The 17,538-nt window shown below is 43.3% G+C and overlaps 1 protein-coding gene across 2 annotated transcripts in view; it reads left to right on the forward strand.

The window, feature by feature from the left end:
* dpa (disc proliferation abnormal) overlaps nt 1–11,885 on the forward strand; it is a 135,994-nt gene extending 124,109 nt beyond the window's left edge. For both annotated transcript variants that reach the window (XM_075671580.1, XM_075671572.1), the window contains exons 21-22: nt 8,977–9,187; nt 11,601–11,885. In XM_075671580.1, coding sequence (XP_075527695.1) covers nt 8,977–9,187; nt 11,601–11,696 — 307 coding nt within the window. In that variant the 3' untranslated portion in view covers nt 11,697–11,885. The remainder of the gene's footprint in view (nt 1–8,976; nt 9,188–11,600) is intronic.
* The last annotated feature ends 5,653 nt before the right edge of the window (nt 11,886–17,538 follow it).

Raw genomic sequence — 17,538 nt, forward strand, 5'->3', positions numbered from 1 at the left:
GTTGTGTGAGCCCTTAGTTAGCTTCAAGGAGACACACATAGCTGTCGCCAGCGGCTGCACCGTGGGACGAAAGGTCAGGAGGCCGATGAACTGTGGCCACAGAGGGAAAACAGACATCCATAATCTTGTCGGCCAAATGGCCCAGAGATTCCATTGTTGAGAATAAAGATGCGGTCAGGATCATGCGCACCTGCAGTGGAAGGTGCTGCAGGAAGGTTCTTGGAGAAGTGCGCTGTTAGTGAAAGGAGCCAGATCTCCAGCCAGGACTTGCTTGCAACGCAATAAGTCGGTAGGTTTGCGATCGAAGACACTCGAAGACTCGAAGAAGATCGAAGACTGCGAAGACAGCAGGGCTGGAGCTCGATGTGGTGGTAGGCCCAGCGAAGTGGCTGATGCAGCGAGAGCTGAGAGCGATAGCGCAAAGTCTGGAGTCACCAATTTGTGGGTGAAGAAAAACCAGACAGACGCTGGTGCCTGGTGTGACACAAATTATAGCTTAGCCGTGGTCGCTCAGTCAGGCGACAGCCTGATTCCATCGATTTCACTGCTCACGCAGTGTCAGCGTGCTGGGCGTGTCGTCATCATGTTTTGTGACCAGACCATAGTGGCACGTCGTAGTGCGCTACAGGTGTGAGATCACGGGCTAAACTGGTCGCTGGAAGCCGAGATTGGGTCCGCAAGTGACATGCCGGAAACTACCACGAATGCTTTCCCGAAGTAGTTTGTTTTTGCATTTACTGCGCGCAATGGTGAAAGCTCGTGTGTAGGCAGAGATCTCCAAACTGAATTCACACATCACAGCCTAATCTGACAGTGTTGCACAGTCAAAGGTCGTGCCTCGAGCTATGTGATGAGCAAAAGCACTGCCCCATGGTGTCGACCATCGCAGTATTTAAAGTAGGTGGTATATCAGTGGTGCACAGCACAAAATTCAGTAAATTGTTCATACTGCTGACATTGTAAAAAGCAATGAAATCATTTTTCAGCTGCCCGAGTGGTTATACGAACATTTTTGATAGAAACTTGAAAATCTGTCAGCGACTGTTTTCATCAAGTTTGACGCTCTGCAGTATGCTAATTTCACGTCGAAAGCAAAAGTCCCTACACAAAGATGAAGCCACCATGTGACTTAGGTAATAATTTAGCACACCAACCTAGAAGCCTGGCAGACCTGATGGCAGCTGCGCTACGGCTGACATTTCCACACAATAAGTGAGGTCAATTGAGGGTTTGGGGGAGGGGGGCCTGCCTAGACCCCGGCTATATATGAATGGGAAATTAACCTGAGTGTCAAATTTGATGATGAGTATCTTGGAATGGAAGCGTTCTTAAAGAATCAAATGAAATGAAGTTGTCATCGAATTGATCACTCAAGTTTTTTATTTAAGCATATACAGGTTGTCCCATGTAACTTGAGCTAAGACTTCAAAAAATTGAGTCACTTAAGTATCCTTACTTGATTTGAATGCAAAAACATTATGACATCTCTAATTAATTGGTTATGTCCACGATACGTGACGTCATACGTTGTCGCGTGTCCTTCACAACTCTACCTTAATCCCCTTAGCTCTAATTTGTGCAAACCTTAGTCGACTTTCATCCACCTTTAGCTACCTTGCTCTAATTTGCATCAACCTTAATCCACTTTAATTCACCTTCATTCACTTTACTCCACCTGAAGTCACCTTACTTTAACTTGTTCTAACTTTAATGCACTTCACTCTAATTCGCCATAATTCACATCAATTCACATTATTTACCCATTATTACTACTAATTACATTGTTATACCATATACTATCTTCTGTATTACTACTGACATCATACAAGACGCTGATGACAATGATTTTCGGTACCATTGCTTGATCACGCCGGATTCTCTGGCTCGTGGGACATTTAATGCTTTCAGAATAAAATGAAAGGCACTTCGAACTCTAATTGAACCGAACGTATAGTGTTGGCAATAGCCTGGAGTAACTAGGGATATTGCGCCGTGCTATTGTGCTTCGCTCAAGCATGCCATGGGTGAACAGGCAAGTGGCCACAGGGAAGTGAGAGGCCGCTACACCGGTTGTAGGCATCTGGGTTTCCAGCTGTTGTCACTTAATGGTGCAAATGCATGCTACTGGCCGAGCGCTGCCGAAGCGATAAAGCGGCAATAAAGCCATAATCAGGCGGCAGCCATGCTTGTTCACCCATTGCACACTTGAGCGCAGCCCAATGACAGTGTGCAAAGCGCCCCATCGTGTGGTATTTTTTGTGTCTCGCAGGCTTTCTTTGACATGTGAAAAAAAAAAAAACACTATGCTAGACATATTGCGTAGAAAACAATTTATTAGGGGGTTTCTGAATGTCCTCTACAACTTTGCATATCACACTTGCGGTTTTAAACTATTAATTAAAAGGTTGGATAATTAAATGTAATTAATTATTTATGGCAAGAATAAAAATAGGTTGAATTACTCTTGGCTATTGCTAACACTCTACGTTTGGCTGGATTCATGTTTGAAGTGGCTTTCATTTTTGAAGTCTTGGCTCAAGTTATGGGAAACAACCTGTATAACAAATAGCAAACTAATTAACAAAAATAATTATTGGAAGACCCTGCTTGTTTTCAAAAGCTGTGTATGCCACAGCAGACAAACTATCTACGCAAGCAATTATTTGCTTAGACAACCATCGATTTATAAAAATTACCCATGTTTAGAGGACTTGTATAATCTGGAGATAACAGCGTTGCGACAACAATGCAAAAATAAAAATAATCGCTAATTTCATTTGGGGAGGTAAAGAAGGGGAGCGCACCTATTACATTGGGCTCTGCTGTATTCTCGACAATCCTTTTTTTAGCGATTTTAAGTGGGAAGTCTTCGACACTTCATATGGAAGTGATCATTTGCCGGCATTTATCAAGCTAACATCTCCATTACCTACCATAAACTCTAAGCCACGTCGCTGGAAAATACATCTTGCCGACTGGCCGCTTTTTATGAAACATGCAAAACTTTGAAAAAGTCTTTTCAAATGAACTCAGTATAAATGAAATTAATGAGAAGTTCACTGAAGTTTTAATTTCAGCGGCAGAAAGGGCAATACCTCAAACACCCAGTCTTGTGCGCAAAAAAAGTTTCCCCTGGTGGACTCCTAGTATAAATGAAATTAATGAGAAGTTCACTGAAGTTTTAATTTCAGCGGCAGAAAGGGCAATACCTCAAACACCCAGTCTTGTGCGCAAAAAAAGTTTCCCCTGGTGGACTCCTGAGTGCACCGAAACAAAAAAGCTTCAAAATAGGGCCTGGGGCATGTTACGAAGACACCCCACCTATACCAACCTTTTATGCTTTAAACAGGCCAAAGCCAAGGCACGATTTATCAGAAGGCAGGCAGAAAAATCATCGTGGAAGAAATACGTATCTTCCATAAACAGTTCAGTCACATCTAAACGCATGTGGGAACAGGTTAGAAAGTTTTGGGGAGATTACTCATCTTATACAATACCGTTACTTAGAAGTCCAGACACACAAACAACAATACAAGAACAGGCAGATATACTTGGCGAACATTTCCGGGAAATATCCAGTTCTGGGAATTATACAAAGGAATTTCTACAGTACAAACAGTCTGCTGAAAAACAGAAGCTGCCCCCTACTGGCGTGTTAAATGAACCATACAATTCCCCCCTCACACAACAAGAAATAAACAGAGTCCTTTCTGCAGGGAAAAACACAGCGCCAGGACACGACCGTATTCACTACGCCATGCTGGCTCATCTTTCTCAGGCATCTGTAGAAGCTCTCCTTATGTTTTTCAACATAATCTGGGAATCAGGTATAATGCCCGAAGAGTGGAAGAAAGCTATAGTGGTCCCATTTCTAAAAGCCGGTAAATCCCCGACATCCGCAAGCAGCTACAGACCCATTGCCCTCACGAGCTGTTTGGCAAAATCATATGAAAGCATTATCAATATCAGACTCTCGTTTATTTTAGAAACAAGAAACCTCATAGACCCTCACCAGTGTGGATATAAAAAGGGTTGTTCAACTACTGACCATCTTGTCCATCTTAAACATGAAATTCGACATGCATTTTTGCACAAACAACACTGTCTTGCAGTTTTCTTCGATTTAGAAAAAGCCCATGATACCACATGGAGATATGGAATTTTAAGAGACCTGGCTGACCTCGGCATCCGTGGTAAAATGCTGAATTGCCTAACTGATTTCGTGTCTAATAGAACATTTCAGGTACGTCTGAGTACAGTTCATTCTAATACATTTACGCAGGAAAATGGCGTTCCGCAGGGCTGTGTTCTCAGCACGACGCTGTTTATAGTAAAGATGAATTCGGTTAATAAGATTATACCGTCGTCTCTTATGCACTCTGTTCACGTAGACGATCTCCAAGTGGCTTGCCGTGCCTCAAGCTTGCTAACCTGTGAAAGGCAGCTTCAACTCACAATAAATAAACTTACACAATGGGCTAACAAAAATGGCTTCCGCTTCTCCACACAGAAAACAGTTACTCTTTTGTTCTCTCAGAAACGAGGGCTACACAGCGATCCAGTCCTAAAGCTGGACGACACCATACTGTCGGTGAAACAAGACCATAAGTTTTTAGGAGTAATTTTTGACACCAAACTTAACTTCCTAACTCACATAAAAGCACTAAAGATTAAAGCAAATAAAGCTCTAAATATCCTTAAAATTTTGTCTCATAAGCACTGGGGTTCCGACCGAACGTGCCTTTTACGTGTTTACCGGTCTCTTGTGCGTAGCCTTTTAGACTACGGCTCCGTGGTTTACGGCTCAGCCAGACAGTCCTACATCCAACGACTTGATCGGGTACATAACCTTGGACTGCGACTGGCAAGTGGTGCCTACCGAACTTCACCTATTCCAAGTTTATACGTCCAGTGTAATGAACCTTCCTTACAGCAGCGCAGAGCATTCCTCACTTTTTCCTACGTACTCAGAATTCAGTCTTCACCACAACACATATGCTACAACATCCTCACACAATGCAACACACGCTTACACTAGACAAATAAACCGAACACGATTAGGCCACTTGTCCTGCGGTATGAGCAATACTGTCGGGACTATGACATTCCCCACGAAGTCCTCCAGGTTGCCATGAAACCACAACGGTTGGCCCCGTGGTACGATTTGACACACCTATGTGATTGGACGTTGACACATCTAAAGAAAAGAGACATCCCACATGAACACATTATACAAGAATTCAGTGCACTTCAGGACAAATATCAAAATAACATGCAATATTACACTGATAGCTCGAAAACAAAAGATCACGTGGGTGTGGAGGCCGTAACGGAAAATTGGGAAACAAGTATTCGATTACCACAACATGCCTCTGTCTACACAGCCGAAGTATACGCAATATGGACTGTAGTTAAAAAGAGCATCGCTGACTAACACGAAAACACAGTACAGTGGAACCCCGTTCATACGTTTTTCACCGGACCGGGGGAAAAAAACGTAGCAGCCGGGAAAACGCAACAGTGAGGAAAGCTCCGAAAATGAATGAAAAAAAAGGGCAGCTTCAACTATAGACAATTTATTTCCACAGAGTGCGCTTAGGACTTAAAAAAGCCTAGAATGATGGCTTGCCGTTTCTTTCGCTCGGTAGAAATCGCCACACGTTTCTCAATAGCCTGGAAGGCCGAATTGCTGTCAGCGTCGCTGTGAGGTGCGACGTATCTGCAGAGGAGGTCCAGAGCCGCGACGGCTTCTCCAAAGCTAGGATTTGGCCATTGCCCGGCATCATGCGGCTCGTGCTCCTCGTCGTCACCGCGCCACGGCAATGGCAACGGACGAAGGAATATCCGCGGGAAATTTTGCCCTCTTTGGCGTAATCATGCTAACCCGCTAACGACTGTTTAGTATTGCTGCGGAGCGCGCGCGTCCGAGCAGCCCGGTTGCGCGCGGCGCGGCGTGGGAGAAATGTAAACAAGAGAGGAGAGCTGTCCCGGTAGGCGGAGCAACGCCACGAGCAACGCCAACTTCCGGTTTCACTTTTGCTTCACAAAGAGTGACGCGAGGGCCTCTCCCGAGTTTCCTTCCTCCGTGAGTCGACCCGTCCAACAACCATGCGGTGACCCTAATCACAGTGATGATAGTGAGATCATTTTTCACGAATGGCCACTTAGTGCGACCTCTCGAACTGGCGTGCGGCTTTTTGCAGCCAGTTCCATAGCCAAGCCCGGCCAAGCCCAGCCAAAACTCGTCAAAAGCCAAAATGGCGGTTGGAGCGCGTTGCCTACTTCAGCCCAGGCGGGTTCGGGGTGCTAAGTTGCGACGTATCATGCGGGAACGTTTTCACAGCTACGACGTAACAGCGGGGTTCCTTATACATTGAATCCTATGGAAGCTATGCCGGGACCGGATGAAAACGACGTAGCAGCCGGGAAAACGCAGCAGTGAGGAACGTAACAGCGGGGTTCTACTGTAATATACACTGATTCATTAAGCACTCTGAAGGCTCTACACGTGAAATCCGAATGTGAACCCTTGATAGGGGACATTTTAAACATGGTAACATTAAACAAATACGGCCGGTCAATTAGGTTTTGCTGGCTACCAAGCCATGTCGGTATACCGGGAAATGAAGCAGCGGATAGGTGTGCATCAATGGCAGTGCACAAATACATAACAGACACGGCGCTTCCATATCGAGATAGTATCACCGCTATTAGGAAGGCATTGACATCCAAATGGCAACAGAAATGGGACCATCGCTTAAGCAACAAGCTACATCTTACTAAACCCGTAATTGGTGAGTGGAAGTCATGCACTCACCAGCAACGGTTCTATGAGGTTATCCTGTGTCGACTTCGAATTGGACACACACATTTAACACACAACTTTCTCCTCCGTAAAGAAAACCCGCCGACTTGCGAAAAATGCAATCAACCTCTTACAGTAATACATATCCTTATAACATGTCCACAGTTTGAAACGCAGCGACGGAAGCTTTTACACAACCTATATAATTTAAATATGCCTTTACACCCTGCCCTATTACTGGCAGATGACCCACTAGTGCCATTTACTAACCTATTCCACTTTTTAGAGACAACTGGTTATTTACGCGAACTATAATGCAATGCAGGTTTGCCTGCTTTAACCTTTCGTTTCCTTTTGTCTTGTGACTGGTGCAGCATGGCCTTAGTTGCCTTTGTGCCATTAAACCCCAACTAACCAACCAACCTTTTTTTTCCACAGAGTGCTTCGTCTTAAAGGATGCATACCTACATATTAGCGAGATCGTGCTGAAGGTTATCAAAACTCCTTCAAAGTCTGCATGTAGCAAGTCCAAGTGCTTCTGGGCTTTTCTACGCCACTGAAGTGGCTTTCTAAGCACATCTTGGGGCTTCACCACTTTGTTGCAGTCCATAGTAAGGACTGCGATGAAGGGAGGGGTAGAGGCGGTGGGGTCATTTTTAGTGTTCAGATTGAGTTTATGAACGAGCGACCACTTACTGCCTTCTCATGGTTTGCCCACTGTAAAAGCTCCATATATAGTTTGTAATTGCCTGATAAACCTGCTCCAAAAATTCATTCAAAGTGCATCTTTGGCTGCTCCAAAGGCTGCTCCGAAATGGCATGGGCTAGTAGCACCACTCTTTAGGGAGAAGTTTTAAAAATTGGCATTCTTAAAAATACTGGCAAGCCTCAGAATGCCCTAAATAATTTAATATGATAGCTTTTCTACAGCCAGTTTTGTTTTCGTTTTCCAGGTGGCAACTTTCTGTATTCATATAATAGCGCTAAGAACAAGAACGAAATGAACACACATGACATGATGGGTGCTGAACGCTTCCTATGCATTCATTTCGAACAGCCTGCTGTTTTATGCACACTGCACATCAGGCACACATTGTCATCCAAAAGAGTGCACAATTCAATCCTGGAAAGAAATTACCTCTTTTTCATGCAGCACAAAGAAAAGAAAAGGCTAAGACAGAATGTGAAATAGTGTAAGTGTATTATTTAAAGAAAGCGGGAGATAAGTGTGTCAGCTGTCCGTCCTTAGCACTACATGAAAAAGAGTTGTCATTCCTTTCCAGGTATCTGTGGACACATGAATCAATTGAATCAGGCAGGCTTTTGGATAATGATGTGTGCCTATGAGCCTGATGTGCATACAGTGCGTATAAATAGCCGGTCTTTTTAAATAAATGCAAGTTGGAAGTTCAGTGCCGCCCATCTTATCATATGTTTTCTTTTTGTCCTCATCCTTAGCGCTGTTATATGAACCAACTCACCCAAATCAATGCATTATTGTGACTATGTCGTTATGTTATTGTGCAGGACATTGTTATTAGCAGGACATTGCAGCCATGGAGGAAGGAAATAAAACTAGGAGAGAGCATAGCATCACGCAGCCAGCCTTGGCAACCGAACTCTCTGCAAAGCCATTCCCTTAGCTTTATCCATCACAGTATCGGTGCAACACGTGACCTCCGAGACTCGGCATATTGGCTGGGAATGTTTGGTTCCCGGTAGCTTTTCACCTATGTACGCTTGTTCGGCTGCCCTTCCCTATAGTTCTGCCTGCCGAGCAGGAGCACTAATGTTTGCATACTTGTCTGATGTTTTCTTTCTTGTGTGATTTTTTTTTTTATTATTATTCATTATCAAGTCGGAGCAGGCTCTATGATGATCACACATTAGGCCAGCAGTATGTTTGGCTTTAATCGTGTTGTGCAATGCTCTCTCCTAATTATTTCTTTCATCCTTGATTGCAGCGTTATGGCACTCACTCCAGCTCGTTCAATAGTAGCCTATACTGGTACTCATTTTGAGGCTCACTATTGTAGCATAACGGGCAACCGAGTAAGCGAGGGTGCTCTGAGGCTTTCCAGAATTTTTTACCAGAATTTAGTCTTCATTTAAAATAAAAGAAAAATGCCTAAGTGACATGTTTAGTGATCATGTTCTGATTTGATTGACAGGCTGCATCGAGAAGCTCTCAAGCAATCAGCCACTGATCCTGCCTCGGGGAAGATTGATATCTCTATTCTTACAACTGGAATTAGTGCTTCATCTCGTCAGAGACGTGCGCAGATGGCGTCTGCATTGCGCAAAATGCTTGAAAGCAGAACCAAGGCTCAGAGCCTTCCATACAACAAAGTCCTTGCAGATTTTAAGAACCAGTCAGATGTGGTAAGTTATAAAGCTTTCCTTACTTAAGTTTTGAGGGCTTGTGCTAATGCGGCCCACTAGTTCTGATCGGGGTGCAGGGCAATCTGTTTGCCACAGGACATGGAAAATTCCACAGTGAATTCAGCACTTAACAGCAGTGTGGAAAAGGAGAGAAAAAACAAGAGGAAAGGCAGCAAGGTCAACCAGACGAGCATCTAGTTTCTACCCTTCACAGGGAGTAAGGGAAGGGAAAATAGAAAGAAGAGATCATGAGTGAGCAATGAGTGCACATGTAGAATAGGCTTAAATTTAAGCATAAAGGCTAATGAAACAGTTTTACTGCTCAAGAATGTTCAGTGTGCACCATGTACCACTTGAGCAAAAGTTTGAGGAACTGCTATTGCTTCAGCTAAACATTTACATTCTCTTCTCGTTCGATAGTGCAGAATAGAATTAGGAAATGCACTGCATTGGTTGAACATGTGCTGTGCATTGTACCACTCAATTTGTGGCTGCATTTAAGAAAAGTTGCAGTTTCACCCGATCGGCAAAGCATCGATTGCAATAGCAAGTTATAGACAATCATTTGAAGTAACAATAGTAGTTTTATTGGCCGTATAGACTTGTAAACATTTGCTTACTAACTAAATTAACAAGCATGGTGTCGGCACGCACAGGCAAACATTCACACATCACACTCGATGACCATGGACACTTGCTATCAAAATGCTGGTGTGAGGAAGAGCAACAGCGAGTGAAGTGACCTGCGGGCTGTCTCGCTTCAATGCAAACTGAGTAGCGAGAACACAGCACGTAAAGCTACTCGCTGTTGGCCCACCTAGGCACTGCCCCTAAAGCATATCGCTTTCAAGATAAAAGTAGAATGCCCTTCCTCCCTCCCCTGCCTTTGGTTCCTTGCGCGCTATGGAAGATTGTGCGCTTCCTTCCCGCTTTTTTCCCTTGCATGCGAGATTGAGCCACGATCGTCGGCTCACCCTTGCATGCTTTCACTCGCACATACAGCATACGGTGCACTGCGATGGTGTTATCGCCCTTGGACTTTACACAGAACATCATGACGACAGCAAAAATGCACCCCGAGTGTCCATATAATTGCTGTCGCAATAAAAAGTTACACCTAGCTTTTCATGGGTGTATACTAGGTAAGATGGCAGCCTGCAAAGACAGCAACTGAAAAGCTAGGCCTTTCTAACTATGGACAGGTTAAAAATGGTCTTGCCACACAGGCATTGACGGTAATGTGCTCGCCAACGAAATAGCCACATCTGCAGCAACAAAAGATTTAAACTCTTTCATAGCTGTCCCCGCCATAGATTTGAAACCTTTCATTTGGAAAAAATTAAGAGACTGCTGGCAATGCTTGTGGGACTCCCAAACCTCAAATCTAATTAAGCCACAGTTAAGCACTTCCCCCTCAGTAATAAAATCACAAGAAACTGATGTCCTATTCTGTTGACTAAGAATAGGGCACACGTATGGTAGACACAACTTCTTGCTGTCTAGTGATGAACCTCCTACGAGTAGTAAATGTGGTGAAAGACTGACCATCATCCACGTCCTTGTGGATTGTCGGGAAACGGAAATCAAGAAGAAAAAGCAATTTCCTTTAGCTTATCGACAGCATATCCCTTTACATCCAGCACATTTTCTTGGCACAAACCCATTATTTGACACCAAATATGTATTAAATTTTTAAAATGACACTCTTACATAGCACATTATCAGTCCAAAAGTTAAATAGTATGGCCTTGTACCAGAGGCTGCTGCTGCATTAGGTACACCTAGTACAGCATGTGTCTCCAGGCCCTTGCATTCAAGGGCTGTGATGAGGCAGTAGTGCTATGTTCACCTACATGTTTTATTATGTAATCCATGCACAACAAAACATTTATGGTCATAGTTCACATCTCTGGTCATTGTTTTAATACTCATATATTTTACGTAATTCAAAGCTGCCGATTTTAGTCCTATTTACAGCCATACTACATACACCATTCAAAATACAATTTTCCATTAGCCATCACCATGTGTGTGGCACTCTTTTGCCATATCTGGCCCTTGCACCATAAAACCCCATACATCAATCAATCAAAAGGGTCTTGCTGTGCAAAAGGGGTCCAGCACAACTGTTTTTGCATATGGGTATTGCTAGAAGGCAAGCAGCAATGTAAATGGTATGGTATGATAAAATAAAGCAGTGCTGCTGTAATTGCACTATTGTGATGCATATTTGGCACCATGCTCTAAATTTAGTGCAAGTGCTTGAATAAGATGGTCTTATTATGCAGTGCCAGCTGAACTAATCGTTAATGCTAATACGACTATTGTACTTAGGTTCTCATGCACGGCTTAGACTAAGTGATGGTGCATGTCCATGGTGTTGTACTTCTATAATATGGCAATTTTTTTGCAGATGATCACACGAGAGATGTTTGAGGATACCTTGAAGGACTTGCAGGATGATGGTTTTCTTGTTGTGGTTGGGAAGACATCTATTAAGCTTTGCTAGTGTATGGCTTTTTACCCGAGTTACAGTTTAACTATGTGCACTATGGTGGCCACCTCTGTAGTGGTGGAACTCATTCTACTCTGGCAGTCCCCCCTTTTTTTTTTCTTAACTGATATAACTTCTCTGTACCCCTCTCATGTGTGTCATGGCTTTGTACATTTGTTTCTTAATAAAAGTTTTACAGTTAAAGTGTTGTGGTGCTTTATTCCAGTTCATCTAATTGAAATGCAATGTAAAGAAAATAGTTTCCATGTCTGTTTAATTTATATTCCCGTACCTTTCATATTCAGACAGGACAAGCATGACTTTGATATGCATAGAATGGATAAGAGGAAAGAAGAAAAAAGGTTTGAATAAAAGCTTTGTTTGATTCGTGCCCCCACTTTACGTGGACAGCTGCATGACTGAATAAACTGGGCCATTCCGTGAGCCTGTGTAAGCAAAGGTGGGCCAATGCTGGTACCAGTGCACAATGATTGCCTTCACAAGGGTTTTTTAATGTGGTTTGTAACATGAGCCAATCTTGGAGGCATTACATTGTCGCAGCACCCACATGCCTCAAGGCATTAAACAATAGTTCTATAACCCGCAAATTTCCCCAGCAACCTATCTCAGTGCATCCACCAGGAAGCTATAGCTTGACTGACAATCATCCTCTAATGGTCTCTGCCCAATTTTTAAGTGTAATTATTTTTAGTAAATTTTCCTGAAGATTGGTGGAGGTGAGGAAACTCTGATAAAGGTGAGTAGGCAGTGTGGCACAAAAAGAAATAATGCTTTGTTTATAGAAAATGATATACAGTTGAAACTGAACTTAACGAAGTGACTATCGCACTCGAATTATTTTGTTAAATCGGAAAGTTTGTAAAATCGAGAAAGGAATTTTTCAGTCCTTCAAAATCTAAAATTGTAACGTAGCGACATGCAAAAGCCATCGCGGCATTGTATTTGCCACTAATCCAGCCATCTCATACATAAACCATGAAATAACAAGCAACCACTGCCACTCCTACCAAGGTGGTGTTGAGTCCGCTATTATGTACATGAGCGCGGCGTGCAGCCTCGTCCAAAATAAAGCTAGGGCCATGACTAGGGCGCCTAGATGTAACGCATTAGCTTTAGGGCACACGCTCAAGAAAATAACCGTCTGTGTCAAAATCGGGGAAATCACCACTCCTTTTACTCATTTATTTCAGCAAAAACTTTTGTTAAATCGAGTTCGGCCAAGTCAGCTTCGTTAATTCGGGTGGATGGCAACATTGAACCGAAAGGGTACCTGCCGGGGAGTGGAAATTTCTTCGTTAGATGGGGACCTCGTAAAATTGGGCTTCATTAGATCAAATTTTAGCTGTACTACAATTAGATTGTGCCTATGCAGTACATTCTATGTCGTAGGCTGCTACAAACCCGCCGTGGTTGCTCAGTGGCTATGGTGTTGGGCTGCTGAGCACGAGGTCGCGGGATCGAATCCCGGCCACGGCAGCCGCATTTCGATGGGGGCGAAATTCGAAAACACCCGTGTGCTTAGATTTAGGTGCACGTCAAAGAACTCCAGGTGGTCAAAATTTCCGGAGTCCTCCACTACGGCGTGCCTCATAATCAGAAAGTGGTTTTGGCACGTAAAACCCCAAATATTATTATAGGCTGCTACAATACCTAATGTGGCATTGTATGTCCTCATGTCTGTGTGTGTGTTTATACTGCCCCTGCTATGAAATGCACTGGCAAAAAGAAGGTGCCGCAGCATGCCAGATATTGCTGGGCAATTAGTCTGACTCATGTTTCAGTTTGTCTGCACGGAGGCTGCTACAGTTTTTCTTTGTGTCATTTTGTGTAATTTCCTGTACCAATAGAAAGATCGCTCATTTAGAGGCTACCATTACTGAATTGTGGATATATCTAGACGGACAGGATATCTCAGTAAAGAATTCTCTATTGCTTTCTGTGACAAAATGAATGGAAAGGCATTTGGACATAGCGTAGCACACATTTTATTTTTTTCTAACATTGCTCTAAGCACACGTGATTTGAGATATATACAGGCTTTATTAATGATGACCTACCTTTAGATGCAGCACACAAGCAGCAGCAAACTTCGATCCACAAAGATTGATGAGCACATTATCTTTATATCGCAGCGACTTTTTATTAATTTGCTATTGCCATTTAATCTTTTAACGAAGCCTTAGTTTGGGGATTATCTTTCATTCTGAAGAGACAAGAAAACACCTCCAACTATGACACTGAATTAAGAGGTGCTCAATGATGCATTTTGGAATCGGTGTTTTCATGACTTCATGCCATCAAGATGTTGACTTAATGAAGCAGAATATGCTACTGTAAATAGAATAATCAAATGTACTCCGATTATTGCACATGCATTACAAGTGTTTTTGTGTACGTGCATGCACATGCTTGTTTATTGATGCTTCAAACATGAATCCAAGTTCAAACCGCAGTTCTTTGGTAATCTCATCACATCGACGGCCTTTGTGCTGAACTTTACTATGGATCCGAATAACTGACTTCACACATATACGCTTAAGTAACACGTCATTGCAATAAAGTATATTATTCAACTTTGCTCATAATAGCTCCCCCATTTCAACTGCGATTACACTTCTAAGTTTTGGTTTGGCCTTTTCTTCTTGTTTCGCAATTTTACATGTTTGACAGAAACCAATCGTTCTAGAAAGTTTTTCAATTACATCCTATTCTGCCTCGTAAATGCTTTTTTGTAGCTGTTCACTTTTTGATGTTATGTCATTTAATCAAGTGTAGCATGAAATCGTAAATTAGGTTTACCAATTCCAAGAACATCTGGTCTTGCAACAGGTATTTCAGCATGAAATAAACTTGAAAGGAAATTGTCATTCATCCAGAATGTAGCACGAAGCAAAAAAGGAAATCCAATACAGGTTTCTCGGAAAGTGTTGAAGTTGAGGAAAGATTTCTCCCGGTCCAGGATTCAATCCTGGGACCAATGGGAGTTATCGATTAGTTCACCCTTGCACTGCGATCTACTAGCCGCCTAGTTAGCTCAGATGGTAAGCTATTGCCCCAGAAAGGTGCTGGTCCCGAGTTTGAATCCCAAACCAGGACAAATTTTTAACTGTGAAGCTCCCTTTCCGGGAAACCTGTATTGGGCTTCCTTTGTAGCTTCGTGCTACATTGGGGTGGATGACAATTCCCTTTCATGGACTTTCCTCTGCCTTGCAGGATTCCACAGAACTGATTTGCCATATTGTGTGTCCCTATGGTTCGAGTTGTCGATTAATTTGCACTTGCACTGCGATCTGTTAGTCGCCTGGTTAGCCTAGATAGTAGAACCACCACCTCCGAAAAGCATTGGTCCTGGGTTCGAGTTCTGGAATATAATGAATTTTTCTTCAATTGTGAAGCTTTCTTTCTGAAACCTGTATTGGGTCTCCTTTGTGACTTTGTGCTACATTCAGGTGGATAAATTTTTTTTATTTATGAACATTCCTCCATCTTGCTGCATTCTGCGGAACTTATTTACCATGAAATAAACTGCTTTTGCTAAACTAGTAAAAACTTTCAGAGAATAATTGCCTTGTGGCATGGTGAAATGTTTCTGCAAGTACCACAATAATGCCTGCAGTAATGTGTTATGCTCAGACACTAAAGATTTGAATGGCAACTTGTCTCACAGATTTTAGCCATGACACCTGTAATTACATTATTTTTTTAGTATCTCCTAGTTTAATTAATGACACTTTAATGTTGGAGAGCTTTCAGAATAGTATAAGCAGGCTGCCTTTGAATAAGCACATCATGACCACAAAAATACTCTAGCAGAAAATCACTCCTTGATCATTCTGTATTGACAAAGAACCACCAATGCATGACCTGACTATTTGTGTAACTGCTGACTAGACAGTTCTACATAAGCTTGTTGACTACTAACAGCTTAGTCGCAACAAATTCAAAATAGGTCATAGATCCACATTCTAAAGCCTGATCATGCTATAGTGATGACATCTTTCCAGTCTTTTCATTAAGCTGCACAAGGTCCTGCAGCACACCTACACCTTGTCCTGAAAGCTTAAAGGGACACTAAAGGTTACTGTGAAGTCGAGTTAAAGTGATAACGCAATGCTCTAGAACGTCTAAGGCGTCAATATAATCGCGAACAGAGCTTTAGTAACCGAGAAATTGAGGTAAATGCATGACACGATTTGAGACCCCCCAGCGACATTCCGGTACTAGCCCGATGACGAAGGCACTCCTCATCATAATTTATGTCACTAGTACTCAACTACTCGTATTAAAAAGATCATTTCATTAGGTTATAAGACGGAAGAAAATGCTACTTGTCTACTTCTGTTCGATTCTAAGAAAAAACATTTTGACGTTACCCTTCAGTAGTATGGGTGTTCGAAAGGTTTCGTTTTCGCTCGACTCTGCGCCGCGCGCGCCTTGGACTTTAAGTTTGGTTATCGCGTCATGCTGCGCTGGTTCTGCTGGCTCGCGAAACTTGAATTTGAAACAAGCAGCGAGAATGCCATGTCCATGTGATGTCGCGGGATGCGCGAACGGTCCGCGGAACTTGCCCAAGGGCAGTTGCAGCGGCGAATCCAACGTTACTTATCACTGTGTGCCAACGAGTGAACCTCTCCGTTCGAAGTGGTTAAGCGCCGTACCACTGCCACAGCGCGTTGGAAAAGAGCCGAAAAATCGCATAGTGTGCTCGCTGCACTTTCGTCCAGAGGATTACGAGTTCAACGCCGACTTACTGAAGTCGTGTGGAGTGCCTTTCAAATTAATGCTTTCCCGTAGCGCTGTTCCGTCGGTCTTGCCTGCTTTCTCCGAAGCGCAAGAACAACTGCAGGTCGAAGACGAGGCGGCATTCGCTTTTCACGAAGGAAAAGCTACAAATGTGCGAATATGTACAGCCATGACATACAGTTGCCGTCGTAATAGTATGCAACGACGCCGGCAGCGCGAGCCCTCAGCAGCAGGTCACATTCGTCTGTGCTTAAATCGCTGAAATTGAGCCCAGCATCGCGAGCCAATGTGTCGTTGTCAGGGTCGTCCATTGCAACGAGCGTCAAAGTTGGCGTCATTAAATAAAGAACCAGCTTATTGTCGCGCGCTTTCCCTTCTGCTAGCCACCATAGTTCCGCTTTCGCGCAACTGTCGGCTCTGTCTTGGCTCTGTTTCTGGCCGCGCGTTTGCGTTTTGCGCAGAAAAGTTTCTCACTATAGTTTCTCACTATATATAGTTTCTCACTACATTACCTAGAGGGAAATCTGGCGCTGCTTCGCTGTGGTATGAGTGGTATGCATGGGAATGCCCATAGGAATGCCGGTATATTGTGGATTCGGATTGGCATCGTTCTCGTAGAGACAGGACCATAGAGTTTCCTACAATTTGGACAGCACACCTTGAAGACGCGCTTGGCAAGTACCGTTCCGTCTGTCAGAATGATTCATTTTCTACTAGAACAGCACGTGAAAAGCTGTTTTAGCTTTATTATTACGCGAAAACATGTTTTGTTGAACTATGAGAACTTGTTATTGTGTGTACGACTACATGTTACGTAAAAAGTATCAGCGGGCCGCTAAAGTTGGAGGACAGACGACAAGGTTCGCGCTTGCTTTGAAACAGTTGGTCGTCTGTTCTTGCTTTTCTTCGCTTGGTCATGGATCGTGGGTGAGTAAAGATGTAATATGCGTGAATGGAAACATTTGATGAAGATTTTACTTTGAGAACGCGTTATTTGCGTAGCCATGTCCACGTTTTAGACGAAGCCTCTTACAAGACCAGCCAACACGAGCCTCGCAGACACATATACCGTCATTCCCATGACGGCACGGTG

This window comes from Dermacentor variabilis, chromosome 1 (genome assembly GCF_050947875.1).
Source record: "Dermacentor variabilis isolate Ectoservices chromosome 1, ASM5094787v1, whole genome shotgun sequence".
Taxonomy (NCBI): domain Eukaryota; kingdom Metazoa; phylum Arthropoda; class Arachnida; order Ixodida; family Ixodidae; genus Dermacentor; species Dermacentor variabilis.